Here is a 19,715-nt window from a genome sequence, read left to right as displayed (position 1 = left end):
CCTTCCAGTGTCCTGCATTTGATGTTCAACCCATGAAGCTAAACCGCTGTGGTTATTTCAAGATAAGACGAGATAAGATAAGATAAGATAAGATACAAGATAAGATAAGCTTTCTGAGAAAATAGCTAGATTCAAAATCATGCTTTCTCTGACTTGTGAAAACAAATTCTGTCCCGTTTTTACCAAATCGCTGGTTGTTCATTGAACAGCTGCCTAACCAAACATCAATTCTGGCTCATTTTTAACCAAATTACTGGTTGTTGAATGGACAGATGGCTCACCAAACATTAATTCTGTCCTGTTTTTACCAGGTCTCTAGTTGTTAAATGGATTTTTGGTGGACCACATACAAATTCTGTCCTGTTTTTACCAAATCACTGATTGTTAAGTGGCCAGAGCAACGGATTAACCTCATTGTCATCACACCTGGTGGAGGAAAAATCTGTATCTCTTCAAGAACGGGGACTTTAGTCAACCTGGTCTGGATCTAAACGGGACCAAAGCCTTCAACCGTTACCATTTCAACCCACAGAGGGCAGTGTGTCTTCATGTCACTACACTTTGTTCCTTTTCAAAGGATAGAGTTTCTCTCTTCCAAAAAAAAAAAGGGGGGGGGGGGGCAAAACAGAGTCAAACATTTCATACAGTCCTCAAAATGTTTAATTTACTTGATCTCTTTCATGATGAAGAAATCTCAATGCATAATTTAAAACGTCCAATCAGTCACCAAGAGTCTAGTCAAGTCATGTTCTAAGTCTCCTGGACTTTATATTTCTTTGATAAATGACTGCATTGATTCCCATAGGTACTTTTGCACTATATTGATACTGAATCACTGTTGCTTTTGATATCTAGTCCGTAGAACAGTGACTGAAACCTCGCTACCCCTTCTCTGGGAGAAAATGAGGTACTTTGTCTTTCTCCAGAGAACTAAATCTAGAAGAAAGAGAATATCAGTCTAAGCCATCTGATGGAAGAGTGAATTGGAGGTGGCATAAAATGCACCCAATAAAGACTCCGTGTCCATTCCAGCCCATTAACCTTTGAGCCATAATGATATCGTATCATTCATGGTAATGCACGGGCTAGAGTAATTTCCTAAGCTTAGAGATAGGATGCTAATACTGAAGAACCACAAGGGAGGGAGGCGCTTTGAAAAGTTACCAACCAAAACAGTTTGTTCATTTGATTTTTTGTTGTTGTTGTTGTTGTTTTTTGTTTTGTTTGTTTTTTCGGGGGGGGGGGGGGCTCTGTATGGTTGATGGACCACAGTCACACTATTCTGTAGGCCACAAACATATAGACTGGTGCTTAAACCTTCTATACATTTCCCCATTCTGCTGGGCTACTTAAGTTGCTCTGACTCTCCGTGGTCTCGTTGCTAACAGAGGTCCTAAAAAGCCATGAGGCCACAGCATTGCTTGACCATCCTTTACCTGTTCAAATGTCATTAAGTGTCTTCTTTTTCATCTTCTGTTTACCTTGTACGCGTTCACCATTTTTCTTTCCTTTGATGAACTTGATGATCTTGTTTTCAAATTGCAGTTCTCAGAATCAATTTGTCAATGCATCTCAGGCCTGAGTCCAGACTAACACAAGTGATTCAATTTATCCTAGTGTCAAAAGAGTTCTCTGGGATAAGTTAGAGTAGGACCAAGGTAAAAAAAAATGCGTTATCTATTGTTCTCCCAGTGCTTAAACCCAAAGATATTGCTTTAGAGACAAAAAAAAAGCATAACTTGAATTGGACTGAATCTGTGAAACAGTTCGTTAAAAAAAAGTTCTGTGTCACAACACAGCCAATAGTTGTTGTTTTTTTTCCAAACCAAATTTAAAACTGTGGTCATTGCACAATTCGGATTGCATTCGTAAGCAGGGACAGATTGTGCAGTACGTGTCGCGTATCACAACAGTCCTGCGAGACAGCGGCGCGGGAGCTTCCTAATATATAACGCTGTTGAGACAGTGTCTCTTGGAAAAAAGAAAAGGGGGGGAAAAAAGCAAAGCTAGCCCCTTGGAGAATTTGTGAAATTCATTAATCTAATTAAATATGTCGTATTGCCCAAATGAGACTCTGAGTGGCTTTGCTGTAAGATAAGTGCAAAGTAAAGCCCGGTCCCAGCAGAGAAGCAAACAGCCTCGGCTAACGCTAACGGTGGCGCGCATCATTAAACTCTTAATTACCTATTGTTCCTAACTAGTTTGCGGTGGTTTTAATGAGAATCTACTGGCAGTTTAGATGTAATCGAAATTTTCTAATCTGCTGGTCCATTACGGAGGAGTGAAAATGTTATTGGTTTATTAGTAATCATACTTTTAAATGGTAGAGATAGCGTCACCGCCCCGCCCCCCCACCTCCACCTCGAGGGGGTGTATTGCTTGGTTGTGACAGAGTAATTGAATTTAGAGCTTTTTTGAGGGGCTGGGGAGGGGTATTTGACGAGTTGAACTTGAGATGAGTGAGCAGTGACTTAGTGCGGAAAGAGCACATACCCCTTCAGTTCCAGTTCTTGAACTGGGATCAAAACCATCCATGCTTCGCTTACTTCCACTCCGAGGTCTCCATGGCGACCCATTCAAATACATTTACTGCTATGAAGTCCAGGCAGGAGTGAGAGGGGCGAGAGAGTGTGTGTGTGTGTGTGTGTGTGTACAGCTACACAAGATCGTAACCTAGGAGAATATCAACGAGTAAAGGGTTACCCTACTGTTACACCCCTTATGTGGCTGAAGTGTTTTTTCCCTTTTTTGTTCGTATTTAAACCTGTTAAAAGGGACTCTCAGTACCATGAGAACTCAGGAGTGCCGTAAGAGTTCTGGACAATTGTAATACCAGTGTATGTAGGTGAGCAAAGGCATTTGTGTGTGTGTGTGTGTGTGTGTGTGTGTGTGTGTGTTCGTGTGTGTGTGTGTGCAGAGAGTCACAGAGCTAAATGAGAGTGGATACTGAGTAGGAGGGTTGAGGAGGCAGTCTTTGACTTTTTTTTCAAATCCTAACTGATTGCAGTGGTGACAAAACTATCAGAATGTATCAGAGACTTACAATTTTTTCACCCCAAAAATATAACCAAAAGAGGTTGTTTTGCATGCCATTAGAATGGTCAGGGTTTGGGTCAATGCAATCAGAAACAACCATGCTTTAAATCTGAGAAAGACAGAGAGTGTGACCTATTGTGTGTGATTAAGGTCACAGGAGGAGAGGGGGAAACAAACTATTTTGAATTGTTATCTATACTCTGACACAGTTAGACAAATTTAAGTGAAGACAAAGAGACTTCTCAATATAATTCAGAGTCAAATCATTTAAGAGTGAAAACAATGCATGGTGATTCTGTATGCTGAGGGGCTGAACAATTCACAAGGGTTTTTTTTTTTTTTTTTAATCGCTATTTCATACAACATTCACAAAAGTTTGTGCGGCTGGTGCTGTATAATATATTTAGCTATTAAGAGGATCCATTCAGCTCCTAAGTTCCTAAACTGAATGGGAGACTGAACTTAAATGAGTCTGACAGAGGGAATCAGAGAGAATGAGAGAGGGGGGAGGGGGACTAAACAGATAAAGACCCCATTTGCAGAGGATGACTTTGAATTTAGCCATTCTATAGGCTTTCACATCTATGTTTGAACAGAGATGTATACAGTGTGCTTTGTGTGTCTGTCACTGTGGCTGTGGAGGTTTGGGGTTAGCCAATCAAAAATAAAAGCCACAGCACAAGACTGTAATAGGTGACCTGCTACCAGAGGGTCAGAGAATTCATCATCTACCAAACTGCCTTTGAGTGTAGCGGTGAAATGGTGGCAATACATTCTCCATATGAAAATGCTTGAAGGTTAATGAGTGCCAAATGCATAGACAGGTCTAAAATCTATTAGGTTTTCATGGAGGGGAATCAATCAACAAAGCAACAACTCTCACTGATGTGTCATTTTGAAACATTGCCTGGTTGAATTTGGCAACGTAATCCCTCACATGGAATAATCCACTTTGATTTTGAATGCCTCCTCATTAACACCGTAAAGTGATTGATTGATTTCTTTTCTTTTTTCTTTTTTAGTTCTCAAATTCTTGATACAAATATCGGTTGGCAAATGCCGGCTACACAAGTACCGGTCAGCCTTATTCTGTGTGAAGAAGGCAAAGTCACATGACGTCACACCCAAGCAGAGGCCTACAAATGAAACCAGGAAACAAATTCTGTGTGTGCGTGTGTATTTGGATAGGCCATGGGAAATTTGGTTATTGGTCCAAAGTCCTCTTCTGCGGACTAGAATTAAAAGTTAAGGCTTGATTCACCGTCATAGTGTTTTGAGATTTTAGGATGTGCCTGGAACATATACCTCCACTACAGCGATGTGTGCTTATGGAGAAGCATGAAGTTATTTCAATGACTTATGTGCTGTGGGTGGAGAAAAGACTGGGTTGAGATGGGGCAGATTAGCTATGATGGAGTACCCTGTATAAAGTGTCTGTAGGTAGAAAATATCCTGTTATCATATTTGCTCAGGCCAACCATTCCCATGAATGTGTGTGTGTTTGTGTGTGTGTGTGTGTGTGTGTGTGTGTTACTGATCGATGGATTGTATTTGACATTGTTCATTCCATTGGCCTGCTGCCTTCCCCAATGTACATTCCTGTATTACTATATTACAGTCATGTAACTATGTTACAGTAAAACATGCTCTATCAACCCAGTTAAGGACAGTCATAAGATTTTGTTATATTTGCAATATTCCCCACCTTTTGGTTATAAGAGAAAAATATCAGAACCAAAGTTGTTTCTCTTTCACTGTCGACGTTGTAAATTGCTGCCTCCGTTCCAGAGTTTTTGGTAACTCTAGTTCCAGTATCAACTGAAAGACACTGTCTCCAACGGTCTGTACGACTTACAATACAGGAGAGACACTCCGCTCCCGTCGTAGTGAACTACAGTCAGTTTTGATTGATGAGAACCATCGCGTTCGGTCAACATGTTTTTCTATCGCAGTACTGCAAAATGGCCACAGACAAACACTAGCAGAAATACCCCCTCCTTTCGTTAATGAGGAGCATTCTTCAAATAGCCAAGTGCCTGTCAGAGTACCTTATTCTACACCTCTCTCTATCTCACGTTACCACTTCCATTAAACGTCTACAGCATATTTATATTTCATGTCAGAAATTATATATGTATAACTTGCTTTTGATTGAGAGAAAAAGAAATTGTGGTATTTGATACAAGGATAGAATGTTGTAGTGTAACTGCAACAAAAATCAGTCTATCTGGGGTGAGAAGTACACTGAGAGTAGCTCTGCAAAAGTCACAGCAATCAGTGTGTTGGATTTTAGAAAAATGACTGCTCTGTTGAAGCCTGTAGCTTCATATCAAACAGAATTAACGTCTGCGGACCACGGGAGGAGAATAACTGAAATGCAATACAGCGCAAAACGTAAGCCGAAGTTTCAAAGTCGTGATGTATCCTCTTATTTGTTCGTTTATCACAGAAGAGATTTTCGGCCTTTTCAGCTTTTATGAACTCGAGCGCATGACGGGAAGAACTTGCGCTGAAACGAGGCAAAGAAAAAAGGGCCTCTTTGAGGAACGGAGAGATGCCCACGTTGGTTCGAAGAGACTCATCAGACAGAGCCCTTCCCCAACTGTCACAAATCATTTCTGCTCTAGAGAAGTGAGGGGAGGCAAAATGTCAAAACATTTGAATAAATTCCACAGCCGTGTGCTGAAGCGGGAAGCAGCAGAGGGGGGGACGCGAAGGGAAGATGAGGGGAAGAGACGGTCTCGGCAAGCACTGGTGTGGAGAAGGGTTCGCATTTGAATGAGCCCTCTGTCACCGGCTAGAAATATGTGGATTAAAGCAATAGTGAACTCAGATCAGCGCCGAGGATAATCTGATAGCGGTATTCACTGTAACGTAAACCGAGACTGAACACGCCGTCAATTCGATAATGCTTTCAGTTTACAGTCCCAATCCAGAACAAATATTTTCTCATCATCCACCATGGTGCTCCCCTAATAAATTCACTGTTTTACTATACTTCTTTTTTTTTTTCGTCGGCAGTATTATGCTATTTATGACATAACCACAGCAAAGTCCAAAAATGCTACAGCGCGCTCAACTTCATTTCTCTGCTAAAAGTACATACATAGCCTGTCGGTTTTGTAGCTGCTCTGTTTAGCTATGTGGTTCGTGTCCAAACTCCTCAAACTGACAAGACAACAACAATCCTTTCGTACATGAGTGTGAGGGAGACCTTGAAAAAGGATAAGCTAGAGTCTTAGAGTGATAACGTCCTCCAAATTGTAGGGGAACAAGAAGAACCGTTCTGCATTGTCACAACAGAATATCATTCGAAGGTGATTTCTACATTGAGACTGAGAAGAGCTCTTTCTGTGCCATCAAATCCTGAATTAGAGAATTAGAGATACCTGCTGGCACTTAAAAGAACACAACAAATCCCACAAACAGAGTCTATGAGATAGAATAGCAAAGTGTGAAGGGCATGGGGATTTGACCTTACCACTGTTGGTGAATTGAGCATGTAAGATAAGTGTGTCTCAATAGCTCTCTCTCTCTCTCTCTCTCTCTCTCTCTCACACACACACACATACACACACACACATACACACACCCCTACCCCTCCAAAAATTCAGCGCCACCCCCTCCACCTACTCACAAAAGACCCTGCGTGCCAAGACTGCAGACAAGAGCCGACAATTCAGGATTTGGTTAACATAGTCCTTAGTCTGTGTCTCAGAGAACATCCTGGCACCGTGCCCTTGAGCAAAAGTGTTTTATCTGCCTTCAATTCACAGGCACCCTCTTGAGGAGAGGGGGTATACAGACCTGGAATATGCTACGGGGTTCAATTTTCGATAGAAACAATATCAGCGGTGACACGGATGCCTTTGTGTGAAAAGCAGCTAACCTTATCCTCTAAAAGGTGTCATAGATCATACCAAAAGACACTTTTACAATCAAATCAAAGTTCCTCTCACATTCCTAGAGCAAATACAACATGTTTCCTCGTTGCAGAACATATGGATAGGTTGTTTTGTCAACAGTCTTTCCCTTTTGTTTCTGTATTCCTTGCTCCCGGTTCTGGAACGATATGTCAAACATCAAACACAATGCTCACGCGTATTTCTTTGAGCACTCTCTAATAATAACTTCAGTAAATGTTGTGTCTGTCTTATAATTATAAAGAAAAAAAACGTGATTGGGCTTAATGAGAATCTGTCGATGTCCCCACCACTGCATTTAGTTTCAAAGTGTGGATTCGAAGGTGTTGAGCATGCCTGCGGTGCTGGGTTCGCTCCAGAACAGGGAAAGACACATTGGAGTGAATTAATCACCTTCTGTTGCTTTGGCCTCTGTTGTTCTCATCTATTTAGCACCACTGATAGTTGAGGTTTTATTACGGCAGTGGGTTGGGTAACGGCACAGAGATCCGGGAGAATTATTCCGTGGAGTTCAATTCCTTAGAGCTAGCTTACTTTACACTGTTGCTACCAAAGAAATTTGCTTGAATATTCATAAGCTTCTAGCGGATTTCAAGGTACATGAAAGTGTCACAACAAAAAAGTGTGCGCGCGTTTGTGTGTCTGTCATGTAATTGCTATCACAGACAATATAATGACAGGAAGATTATAGTCTGCAATACAATAAAATAATAATAATAATAATAAACATTTGAAAGGTTTCTCTTAGCTTTATAGGCGTGTTAGAGAAGGGCTTCTGTATGAGGCTTCAGGGTCATTGTTTGGACTCTTCAGTACTTTTACTCAATTATATTTTTTCCTCTCTGTAATCAGAAAATAAAACAAACAAGAAAAAAAAAACAATGAAATGAAATAATCAAATATGTTTGTTTACTCAGTTCTTTCACCCTGGGCCTCGAATTAGCATGTATTTGATAAAAAAAGCTCTCTTTTATCTAAGGGAAAAGATCAAGGTTATGACTTCCTCACAACTGATTTTCACGAAACCAATTAAACTCCAAACGGTGAAGTTCAGTTAGAGGACGTAGAGCTGAAACAATAGAAGAGGAGAGAGATGCCATGCAGTGTCTTCACTATCTTGCTGCATTTCTTGCCATACTAATTATATTTGCAGATTCTGTCATTTGGACAAAAGGCAAAGAACTCTGGTAATCAACATGAAATATTTAAACTGCTCTTTAGATGGTGAACGTTGTCGACCTTTATAAATGAAGTCAATGGCAAGATATGGGCAGGTAATCAAATATCATTTTGATAGGGAAAAAAAAAACTAGACATGAATTATGGATGGCACTGAACAGTAGTTTGCTGTTAATTAGAAAATTTAAAAAGCTGATTTTAATGATTGTTGAAAGACAATGAGGATATTTTCCTCCTTTTTTTTTTCTTGATACGACTCTGTTTACAATATTGGTTTTTATCTTGTTTAGCTTTAGAGAGGGGTGGAGGCAAAGCGACGAATGCCATGGCACAGCTACTTCAGATTAATCAAAGGAATCAAATCAAAGTTATACCAGATTTAAACAGAACTTAGACTAGACCAAAGCAGCACTCAGACCTCGGAGAGATAAGGTTCAAATACGTGTTGTGGCATACAGTGCGGCTTGTGCATGCGCGCGTGTATTATTTGCATTGCAGCCAAGCCCTAAAAGTCACGTAAAATCTGAGAAGCATAAAGGCGCTTTGTTGTACACCTATAATTAAAATGATTGATAATTTGGGGGGGGGGGGGGGGGGGGGGGGGGCATTTTTATTTATTTAACCTGTCCAGATCTGTGATCCTGGTTTTCGTTTGATCAAGAGATTGTGACCACACAGGGGTAGCGTTGCCTTGGGTTTCCTCTTTCTCTCGCCTGCTGTTCCGTTTCTTCCCACGATCCCGTCTACGCCAAAGACAGCTTGCAAAACAGCCTTTGATTTTAGTCTGAAGTATCTTCAATGGTGCTTCTATTGAGTGTTTTGCTATGGTGACACGAATCCGCGTGTAATCGACTGGGTAAGGTAGCAAATATATGCAAATCTATGTGAATAATAATTGTGGCACCTGGAGTCATTGTTATACGGTCAGTGTGTGCGTTAGCATAAACTGCATATAGGAGACTCAGAGGAAGAAGAAACAAACTTTTCGAATACATTTAGAGATGAATCCAAGCATTCGATTCAAAGCTATATGAACAGCCCGCCAGCATTTGTGGATGGCCAATCCAACTCGTTTTTTTCCCTCTTGTTCAGCTTGTCAGTTCCCCAGTTAAGGTCAGTGATTTGTATGTTCTTAACGACAGTATCATACAGTAGGTGTGAGGCCACGTCCAGCCGCCAGCTGTGTGGGTTGATATTTGTTGTATGCGATGTTCAATTCCTGTTACAACAAAACGCAGGCGTTCTTGTTTTTGGTTGCTCTTTCTTCTGGCCCCATCTTCTCTTTGCCACGATGTCTCTCTGTCTCTACAACCCCTCCTCTCTCTCTTTCTCTCTCTCTCACTCTCACTCTCCCTCTCTCTCACTCTCCCTCTCTCTGTCTCTCTCTGTCTTTAGCCTCTCCTTTGAGGAATACAATCAAATTCATTATTTATCAGTGCTGGTTTTGATAGGATCCAGACATGTGTGTATGCATATGTGTGTGTGTGTGTGTGTGTAGGGGGCGGGGGGTGGGGGGTGATAGGGCATAGGACTGACAGAAAACAGGAGCTGTGGCAGTGATGCCTGCAGGACTTGACAGACGATCACGCTGTCAGTCAAAGAGTTGGTCATGCTAGCACCCAAACAACCTCTAACACCCCCCCCCCTTCTCTCTGACTGTCCCTCTCTCTCTCTCTCTCTCTCTCTCTCTCTCTCTCTCTCTCTGTCCCTCTCTCTCTCTCTGTTCCTGTGGTTGCATCATCTCTCCTTTGCTCTTCTTGCTCTAGTATGCCTCTTGAGAATAATGTTTACAGATTCTGTGTGTTTTATGCCAATACAATTTATTTACAATTTGTTGTCATTCTCCATCCTTGATGAATGCAGAATTGATTGAGAAAGGACTTCAAAAACAACAGCAAAAAAGGTATATAAAAAAAAACAAACAAACAAAGATAATTTTCTGATACTCTGAGATTGCTTTTTGGCATAAATCTCACTAAGTTTGACCAAAATATCATCACAAATGCATCTGTTTGTGTTCAACTCGGAGACAAATTCATTTGTGTTTCCTATTCCCCGTTGATAAAACAGACAAAACAACGTTTGATTTGATATTTATGAAAATAGAGCGTTCATGATGCACAATGAAGACTTTATTGAAAGAGCGTGCGTGTGCTCCATCGGTGAAAAGAGAGCGGCATTTGGAGAAAACAGTATCTCTTCCGAGACAATTATCCTCTCCTGTCCTCAGTACAGATAGTCCACTAATGAGTGCTTACCCTGTGATTGGTTGGCCCAGGTTTCCGTAGAGACCCAATGCTCTTTGTGTTGACAATGGAGCTTCAATTCACTCCAGAGACAAAGTGACTGGACAAGTCATTCATCGATGCAAATGCCAGCCAAGACGTGGTCATACGCATCTGTTTCGTGCTTCAGTTGCGAAGGGCTCAGTGCCTAGCTGTGATGGACAGCCATCGGCTTAACCCCCCTCTGGAGCTTTGCCCGCCCTGGGCTCTGTTTCCATGGGCGAGGGCAAGAGGACAGGTCAGGTGGGAATGTGCCCATTTATGACAAAATAAATGTCACAATCGCCACATTCTCAGTTAATTCTGACTGACAAATGTTTTATTCAGCACATCAAACAATGTCTGTCTACCAGACCGCAAAAGGCTCATGCTCATCAGTTGACTGCTCCACTGGACATCACAAAGAAACCTGATTGTGTGTGTATGTGTGTGTGTGTGTCTGTCTGTGTGTGTGTGTGTGGGCATGCAGGCATAGGGTGGACCACTGTACACTGACAGTGTGTTTGTGTGAATTTCAGGCACTTAAAGAATAGACACATCTCAACTCAACACTCACAAGTACAGTTCTGTATGAAATAGAGGTTAATCAAGGAAAAACACAAAAGTTTTAATACTCAATTATGATTTTTCCAAAATCTTGGATAGATAGATAGATAGATAGATAGATAGATAGATAGATAGATGGATAGATAGATAGATAGATAGATAGATAGATAGATAGATAGATAGATAGATAGATAGATAGATAGATAGGTGGATGGGTACATGGATGGATATGTGGATGGATAGAATAATCTTTTCAATTCCACTGCTCAAACTACAATACCCACAATGCCTTTCGTTACATGAGCGGATGTTGATACTCGAAGTAAATAGACCAGTGGATATGAGGGTGACAGTCCCAGTGTCAGTTTATGTTTGGTCAGAGATGGAGCAAGGACACTTTCGCAACTCCGATTCAGATTCCAGTCCATCGTAAGTTTATAGTGTCATGCCAGTTGTGCACAGACGAGTTTTACTGCGTAAATTAGCATGGAGATTGAAATATTATGATAGTCGATTGATTCATTTCCCCATAACGTCAAAAGACACAGCTAACTAGCTAGCATGTGACTAGCGTATCAGCAAAGCATTCAAACTTGCTAACGTTTATGTGTATTTGCCCGCTGTGTTGCATGGGGAGACAGTAAAGCTATGTACCAACTTATGCATGACAGCTGTGTCTGACTACGGCCAGCTACCCGAACGGGTTTGTTTACAGACGATAAGCATATTTTTATTTATGTTATGAAATTCACTTGTGCTATGAAACTCGCCCTTTAATCTCTTGTAAGTTGGACCGCCCCTATGTTGCTGTAAATATTTATCCCGATCTACCGAGGGACATAGAAAAATACTTTGTTGTTGTGTGGTAGCCATAGCTACTAAATCAAGGCTTTTAGGGGGTGACTACCATTACTCTACCGGTGAATTTCCAAGAGTAGTTTGAGTTGAACCCGCCGTTAAACCTGCATGTTTGCAATGATAAAGAATGTAAAAGTGAAATAATCAAGACAGTAGATGCTTACACCTTCTCAGCAGTAAAATGCACAAGTGTTTATTAACAGTTGCCTTAGAACTCTGTTCAACTTGGAGATAAACTAACCCTTGTTAACTGTGAATGAATTGAGTCAGTCTGGAGTGTGGAAAACACCACAGAGGGGAGGCCTGAGACATAACTTCACTGAAATAGTGATTGAAGAACTCATGCTCAAAACATTACAAAACCTGTGGATAAGTTTGGTACCTCATACAAAATTCTACCTCAGAGAATATGTGAAGATTTTCCAAGGATTATTGCCATATAAATTGACCTGAGATCCACAGCTGTCAGAGACTGTCGTCAAAGGCCTCAATAGTGTAAAATCTAAAGGCACAGCTGAAAGCTAATATTCAGTGAATGCCATTGATCTTGGTTCAGCTTATGGCCTCTCACATGTGCTTAAAACCCTCCAACAAGCTTGAGTGTTGTTAAGCCCTCTTTTCTGTATGTGTATGTGTGCGTGTGTTTGTGCGTGTGTGTGTGTGTGTCTGTGTGTGTGTTTCTCTCTGTAACAGGTCATGCATGTGGCTATGCCTATAGCCTGCGCTGTGTAGAGCACGACCCAAAAAGTGCGCTGTAGGGGGCGCTACCTGAACCCTAAGCCAACATCAACCCCTCCCAACCCCACACCGCCCCACACCCCACATCAAGTGTTCCATATGCTAACCCTTCTTAGCATGTTTTACTATATCTGTCTACGGCGCCGCTCCAGGAGTGGAACTCGAGGGGAGGCGCTGGGCAGCCGGAGGGCGGTGGAGCTCGGCCAACGCTCGGCGCTCCCTGTCACCGTGGAGGTGGAGCAGTACGCCAAGGAAGTCCTCGACTTCAGCTCCCACTACGGCAGCGAGAACAGCATGTCCTATACCATGTGGAACTTGGCCGGCGCCCCCAACGTCTACCCCAGCTCGGGCGACTTCACCCAGACGGCCGTGTTCCGGACCTACGGCCCGTGGTGGGAGCAGTGTTCCAGCGCTCCCCAGCCGTTCCGACGGACGCCCCAGAACTTCCACAGCCAGGACTACATGGAACTGGCTTTCGAGGAACCTGTTTATCCTACGGCCATAGACGTGCTGGAGACCTACCACCCAGGAGCCATAGTTCAGATCTTAGCCTGTTCTCTCAATCCGTTCTCTCAGAACCCACCTGCTGATGTCAGGTAACGACCTCTACAAGTCTCTGAAGGTCAACACTTATACTTTTTGACCTTCAGAGAAGAGGATGTTGTGTTTTGTCAGTAAAATTATACAGTTGTTAATTATGAACCCATATATATTTTCTTAGACCACTTATACCATTATGCAAATGTAGCACTTATTGATTTATTTATTTGTCTGTTTATTTATTTAAGGTGAATTCATGAGGATTTTGTTTATGGTATTTAGTATTCAGGTAGTTATTTTTAGGAGTCTAACCTACATAATCTAAAGTCTATAGTGTAATATACATTAATTATGATTATGTAACATGCCTCATATTCAATAGCATGTATTCACTGTGTTTGGCGTTGGTGGTATATGCTGTGTTTAGTAGTAAATATCAGTGCTTGGTGACCTCAGTTATGTTTACTTATAAGTTTTCATGTGTTTCAGTGGTGTATGTCATATTCAGTAGTGTTTGTCTATTATGTTTAAATGGCATATGTTGCATTCTGTAGTTATTGACTATGTTTAGGTTATGTACATTAAATTTAGAACTTATTGAACGTGTTTAGATGATTACATTATATTTAGAACTTACTGAGTGTGTTTACGTTGTGTACATTGTATTAAGAAATTATTGATTGGGTGGTTATATTATATTAAAATGTTATTGACTGTGTTTAGGTTGTGTACATTGTATTAAGAAATTATTGATTGGGTGGTTACATTATATTAAAATGTTATTGACTGTGTTTGGGTGGTTACTGAAAATGATCGACTGTGTTTGGGTGGTATACATAAAAACAGTGTGTGTATTGGTTGTTTTTATACGTAAGACTGTGCGTCTGTATAAAAGCGTGCATGTGTGTGGATTGTCTTTTAGGTGGGAGGTGCTGTGGGCAGGAGAGCCCAGTAAAGCCATGACCCCCCAGGCCCGTCAGTTCTCCCCCAGTATAAAACAGATCAGCTTCGCCACCAACCTGCTGCGGCTGGAGGTCAACAGCTCTGTGCTGGACTACTACACGGAGCTGGACGCCGTCATCCTGCACGGCGTGCGAGAGCGGCCCATCCTAGCCCTCTATAAGATGCCCATCATCGACATCAGCGACCTGAGCGATAGCGACGAGGAACTCGCCGACCCCGGCCTCTGCTGCCGGCACGCCGGAGACGGAAAACACAACCACGGCAACGGATACTTCGACAAGCTCCCATACGAGGCGGGTACACACACACACACGGATACACCCACAAACGTTGTTGAGGTGTGCGTGTACATAAATCCACTTAGAGTTTTATGTTGGAGGCAGATATGATGTGATAAATTATTATTATATGTGACAGTTATTTGCGATAGGAGTGGCAAAGTCATTTGTTTGGTGGATTGAGGTGAATTGTTGATTAGAATTGCACTCATCTGTCTCATGACTCAATGAAAAACTCAGATACACACACAGGTGTTCGTGTTTCAACCTGAAAAAGGGCTTTTACTGTAATTTTGGGATAATTAGAGAGTGACATGGAATGGAAGGATAATTTAACAATACCTGTCCGATTCTTGCACTTGGCCCTGCTCTACTCCCTCAACCCTCTGATCTGGGCCCCAAACCGCTGCCACCCGCTTGTCTTGTTGCAACAGGTTGGCGTGTGTGTCTGAAACGCTATACAGCCATTATCTGTCAGCTGATACTGTTCCGTACACACAGGCACACACATACACACATATACACACTTAACCACAGACAACACCCGACCGCAAGATTCTTTGGAACGCTGACACAGGGCAAATGCCATCTTTGATCCAGCCGCTTGAAAACTTGGAACATCTTTACTCTGTTAGAGGAATGTTGTGCTTCACACTCTATGAACTATGACCCTTACACTTTTGTGTTTGCGTTTGTGCTTGCGTTTGTGCTTGCGTTTTTGTTTTTGTTTTTGTTTTTGTGCGTTTATATTTGTGTTTGTGTTTGTGTGTGTGCGCGCATGTGATTGTGTGTGCGTGTGTGTGCACGTGTGTGTGTTTGTGTGTGTGTCTGTGTGTGTGTGTCATCACCACGCAGTTGATCCAGTTGATCGTGAGTCACCTGACCGTACCGGACCTTTGCCGTTTGGCCCAGAGCTGTAAGCTCCTGCACCAGCATTGCTGTGACCCACTCCAGTACATCCAGCTGAGCTTGCAGCCTTACTGGCCTCGTCTGAGTGACGCCTCCCTCAGCCATTTACAGAGCCGCTGCACCCTCCTCCAAAGACTCAACATGTCCTGGACGGGCAACCGTGGGGCTGTGACGCCCACAGGCTTCAGCAGGTTAGGCCCCGGACCTCACCGGTCATGCCCGCTGTGTCTTCTACCCGACTGCCCGGTCATTGACTCCGCCTGACCGTGGATCAGAGGACCATGTTCGGTCACGCATGATTATGACCTCTCAGTTTATTATCATATATCATTATTATTACACATCCATATAGTTTCTGACATAGCATTATTACATATCAGCCTCAGGTTTTTGCTTGTTGTGTCGGTTTTATTTCTTAGGTGTTATTAGCAGTGTTGTGCAAGTTACTGAAAATGAGTAATTAGTTACACTTACTAGTTACTTCTTTCAAAAGTAATTGAATTACTTTGCCAGTTACTGCGTATGAAAGTAATTAGTCACTAGGGAAAGTAACTTTTGCGTTACTTCTACATGTTTGCTTCAATTCTCTTGTCAATGCATACCAAGCAAATCAAGCCTTGGCTGTTTGAATGGAGTGGCTCCTTGGCAGTGGCGTCGTTAGGTCCGGCCATTCGGGGGTACAGCCCCAAATATTTTAAGCCTAGCTCCGAATATTTTCGCCCTGAAAAGGAGGTATTTACAGCAAAACAACAGACAGACTGTGAAACAGAGCAGCGTCCAAAGGAGGGGGGAGTAATCAAGCACTGCACAGTGCGCACAAAGTTGGAAGACGCGCACACCCAGACGAAAAACTCCGGTTTTCTTAGCCCCGGACTTAGCCCCTGATCATTTCAATAGCTAGAAAGGCCCCTGCTCCCTGGTCAGCAGCGCTAGCGCTCGGGTCTTTCGCGATTAGCTTTGCGTGCTGTTTTACAAGGTGCTTCAGAAGATTAAAATTACTATTCTTTGATGTGGATAAAGTGCTCACACCTGCACGTAGACCACAAATCACCAGTAAATTTTGGTCCTTGATGTGGAGGGGGGAAAAATAATGTCCGTATTTCCAGGACAGCAAGCTCACATTGCCCGAACTGTCCGCCATCGTGTGGGCTAATGCTGATTGGTTGATTCACTCATTAATTGCACCACTGTAGGGTCGGGTGACGTTACATCATAAACAGGAGAGTGGGGGAGTAGGCTGCATCTGTCTGCTATAGTCTGCAGTTGTCCATTAATATTTTCATGCAAGTTAAAAGTAACGAGTGACAAGCCCATTTAAATCTCAGTAATTGTAACTGTGTTATTTAATTTGAAAAGGTAATTAGTTCCAACACTGGTTATCAGTTGCATTTGCTTTATTCTATCCATCTATCTGTCTATCTATCTATCTATCTATCTATCTATCTGACCATCCATCAATCCATCCATCCATCCATCTATCCTTCCTTCCTTCCTTCCATCCATCCATCCATCCATCTGTCTGTCTGTCTATCTGTTTATTTATTTATTTGTTAAGAAGACTGTTTGTATGTTGAGCTTTAAGATTTAAAACAGTTCCACCTCCGCCGTCCTGTCCAGCTTTATGAAGGCGTGCGGAGGGAACCTGGTGTGTCTGGAGCTGTCGTGTTGTCACTTCCTGAGCGAGGCGTGTTTGGAGGTGATCGCTCAAACGTGTCCCCGACTGCAGGAGCTCAACCTGTCCTCGTGCGACCGCCTCCACCCGCAGGCCTTCGGCCACGTGGCCAAACTCCCCCGCCTGCGCCGCCTGATTCTCTACCGCACCAAGATCGAGGTGAGAAAGAGCGAAAGACGAACATGTTTCGGAGCCTGCACGTCAGTCATACCTTCATTTGCATGTGTCTGCTGAATATATTGGATCTTTCGCTTCGTTTAAAATGTAAAATTCACATAAGCAGCGAAAAGAAGAGGTCTGGAAGATTCAGCCTTAAAGCGAGGATGCGTCAGCTCACGGCCGCGGGTCGCGTTTCGTTTCTCTGTTTTAAAATCGAGCTTAGGTCAAACGTGTCTCACCTCGGCTTTTCTGTTGTTGTCCTCGTTGTTGTTTTTTTTGGAACAAATTCTGATAAGAGGTCGTTGTAGTACACGGCCGATCAAGCTCGGACCTGCTGTCGAGACGTCGTAGAGAAGAACAGCGTTTTTTGGGGGGTTTTTTTAGACATGTTTATTCCATCATGATTCAGCGTTTCTGGCAGCGCGGACATCTGCCTCCTCGGAGGTGTAATGTTTCTGTGGTTGGAGGGATGTTTACTCCTCTTCGCGGAACACGCTGCGTCTGTAGCTCCGTGTCAGCCCCACTCCCCCACCTCCCCATACCAGCTTACCTGCTATTAAGCTGTCATTTTCATAATTACATTTCTTTTTTCGCTCTTGCAAGACAGAGAGAGGCCTCCAAAAGCACACACAGGTGTACAGACACACAGCTTGACACATAGATACCTATATAGCTACAAGCGCTGTGCTTGTTCCTGAGGTTTATGTTGTTGTTGTTGTTTTTGTTGTTGTTGTTGTTTTTTTGAGGAAGACAAAATGTATGTACCCTATCCAGGAAAAAAACAAAACAAAAGGGAAAAAAACCAGCACGGTCTTTAAAAACAATGACTTTATTCAGTGCCGTGGGATAAGTTTTTCTGTGTTTTTGTAAACCGAGTTCAAAAACAGAATCAGGTCGGCAAGAGTAAAAAGCCGAAATGCGTCAGAAGAAATAAGACGTGGTTTTTTTTTTTTTTTTGTATTTTTTTTTTCCTCGCCTTCTCTGTGAAACATCATATCATTTTATTACTGATGTTGTGTGCCAAACCGTAAAGTCATTAAGTGGTTTTGTTTTGACATATCCATTTCTTAAGACATATGATAGTATTCAATAACAACGGCTAAATCTGTTGTCATCTTCCAGCTTTAATACGCATTCCAGCGTCTCGTTTTACTTTGAAAAAGACCCACACAACAGATGATTACATGTGTGAGGTTCTTATTTGTCAGTTTATAAGGATAAACCTCCTCAGTACATTATCTTTAATTAGTCAATCAGTCACGCTCTCACTTACTCTCATATTTCTTTCTCTCTCTCTCTCTCTCTCTCTTCTTCTCTCTCTCTCTTCTTCTTCTCTCTGTGTCTCTCTTTTTTGTCCTCGGCCCACAGCAAACAGCCATATTAAGCATTATAACCTTCTGCACAGACCTGAGGCATCTCAACCTGGGCAGCTGTGTTATGGTGAGGTATTTTACCATTGCTCTCAGTAGTTTTCTTTTATCACAGATTATTTCTCTTCATCAGTCGCTTTTGTGCTGATCACAGACTATAGTGAGATTTTATTGTCATTGTATTGTATTTTTCTTGAACAAATACTTTTGTCCAGGTTAGTATATATCATTTCATTCCTACTGGAAGCACCTTCCATAACATTTGTGCTCTTCCCTAACTCTTACATATGTGATTCAGTTAATGGACATTTTGAACAGCTCAAAAGGAACAGTCGGCTAGTGATCAGTTCTCAGGTTGCAGGAATGGGATGAATGCGTTCTCACTATATTAGCAGTAACTGAGTAGTCATGACTGATCTAAATCCCCTTGGGCTGGTGTCCGTGGGTTATGACCAACTGTGATTGGTCTCCATGTGTGTCCTTCACCCTGCAGATCGAGGACTACGACGTGGTAGCGAGCATGCTTAGCGCACGATGTCGGTCGCTGCGTTCTCTGGACCTGTGGCGTTGTAGAAACCTCAGCGAGCGTGGCTTGGCGGAGTTGGTGGCTGGATGCAGACTCCTTGAGGAGCTGGATCTGGGCTGGTGCTCCACCCTGCAGAGCAGTTCCGGATGTTTCCAGCTGCTGGCGCGCAGTCTGCCGCGACTGCGCAAGCTCTTCCTCACCGCCAACCGGACCGTCTGCGACTCTGACATCGAGGAGCTGGCCAACAACTGCCCTGCACTGCAGCATCTCGACATACTGGGTGAGAACAACCAAGAGGCAGTGCTCACACACACACGCACACGCAGGCACCCCTACAGAGGGTACGTTGGTCCACACAGGGTATGTAGGTTCGTGTAGTATCCGTGTAGTGAATGGATAGTCCGCCCTTTGAATTTTACGGTCAGGACTCTGAAACGTTGAGTGGCGTTCTGAGTGAAGGTAACGCTTTTCCTAACATCGTGATGAATGAGTGAAGTTATACTTAGAATGATGTTTGTGCTTGGTAACGTGATGGTAGCGTTTGTGACGCTAACGTTTGTGATCGGCAGGAACGAGAATGGTGAGCTCCTCATCCCTCCGGAAACTTCTACAGTCGTGCTCTCAGTTGCTTCTGCTGGACGTCTCCTTCTGTTCACAGATCGATTCCCGCGTGGTACAGGAGCTCAATAGCCTCTTCCCCAAAGTGGCGATTAAAAAGAGTTTCACCCAATGA

At 42.8% G+C, this 19,715-nt stretch overlaps 1 protein-coding gene across 1 annotated transcript; it reads left to right on the top strand.

The window, feature by feature from the left end:
* The first annotated feature begins 12,661 nt into the window (after nt 1–12,661).
* Nucleotides 12,662–19,715, top strand: fbxl4 (F-box and leucine-rich repeat protein 4). Its single transcript, XM_030784907.1, has 7 exons — nt 12,662–13,161; nt 14,028–14,361; nt 15,202–15,446; nt 16,873–17,086; nt 18,455–18,526; nt 18,950–19,262; nt 19,552–19,715. Exons 1-7 carry the CDS (start codon nt 12,665–12,667, stop codon nt 19,713–19,715), a joined length of 1,839 nt encoding a protein of 612 aa, XP_030640767.1. The 5' UTR covers nt 12,662–12,664.

Source organism: Chanos chanos, chromosome 9 (genome assembly GCF_902362185.1).
Source record: "Chanos chanos chromosome 9, fChaCha1.1, whole genome shotgun sequence".
Classification (NCBI taxonomy): domain Eukaryota; kingdom Metazoa; phylum Chordata; class Actinopteri; order Gonorynchiformes; family Chanidae; genus Chanos; species Chanos chanos.
The sequence above is the reverse complement of the archived record's forward strand: the minus strand, read 5'-3'. Positions and strand labels throughout refer to the sequence as shown.

Excerpts from the sequence above, each read along its gene's own strand:
- fbxl4 (XM_030784907.1), top strand. The coding sequence starts at position 12,665 with ATGCTAACCCTTCTTAGCATGTTTTACTATATCTGTCTACGGCGCCGC. Across the intron at positions 14,362-15,201 it reads TCGACAAGCTCCCATACGAG|TTGATCCAGTTGATCGTGAG; the intron begins GCGGGTACACAC and ends ATCACCACGCAG. Across the intron at positions 17,087-18,454 it reads TCTACCGCACCAAGATCGAG|CAAACAGCCATATTAAGCAT; the intron begins GTGAGAAAGAGC and ends CTCGGCCCACAG.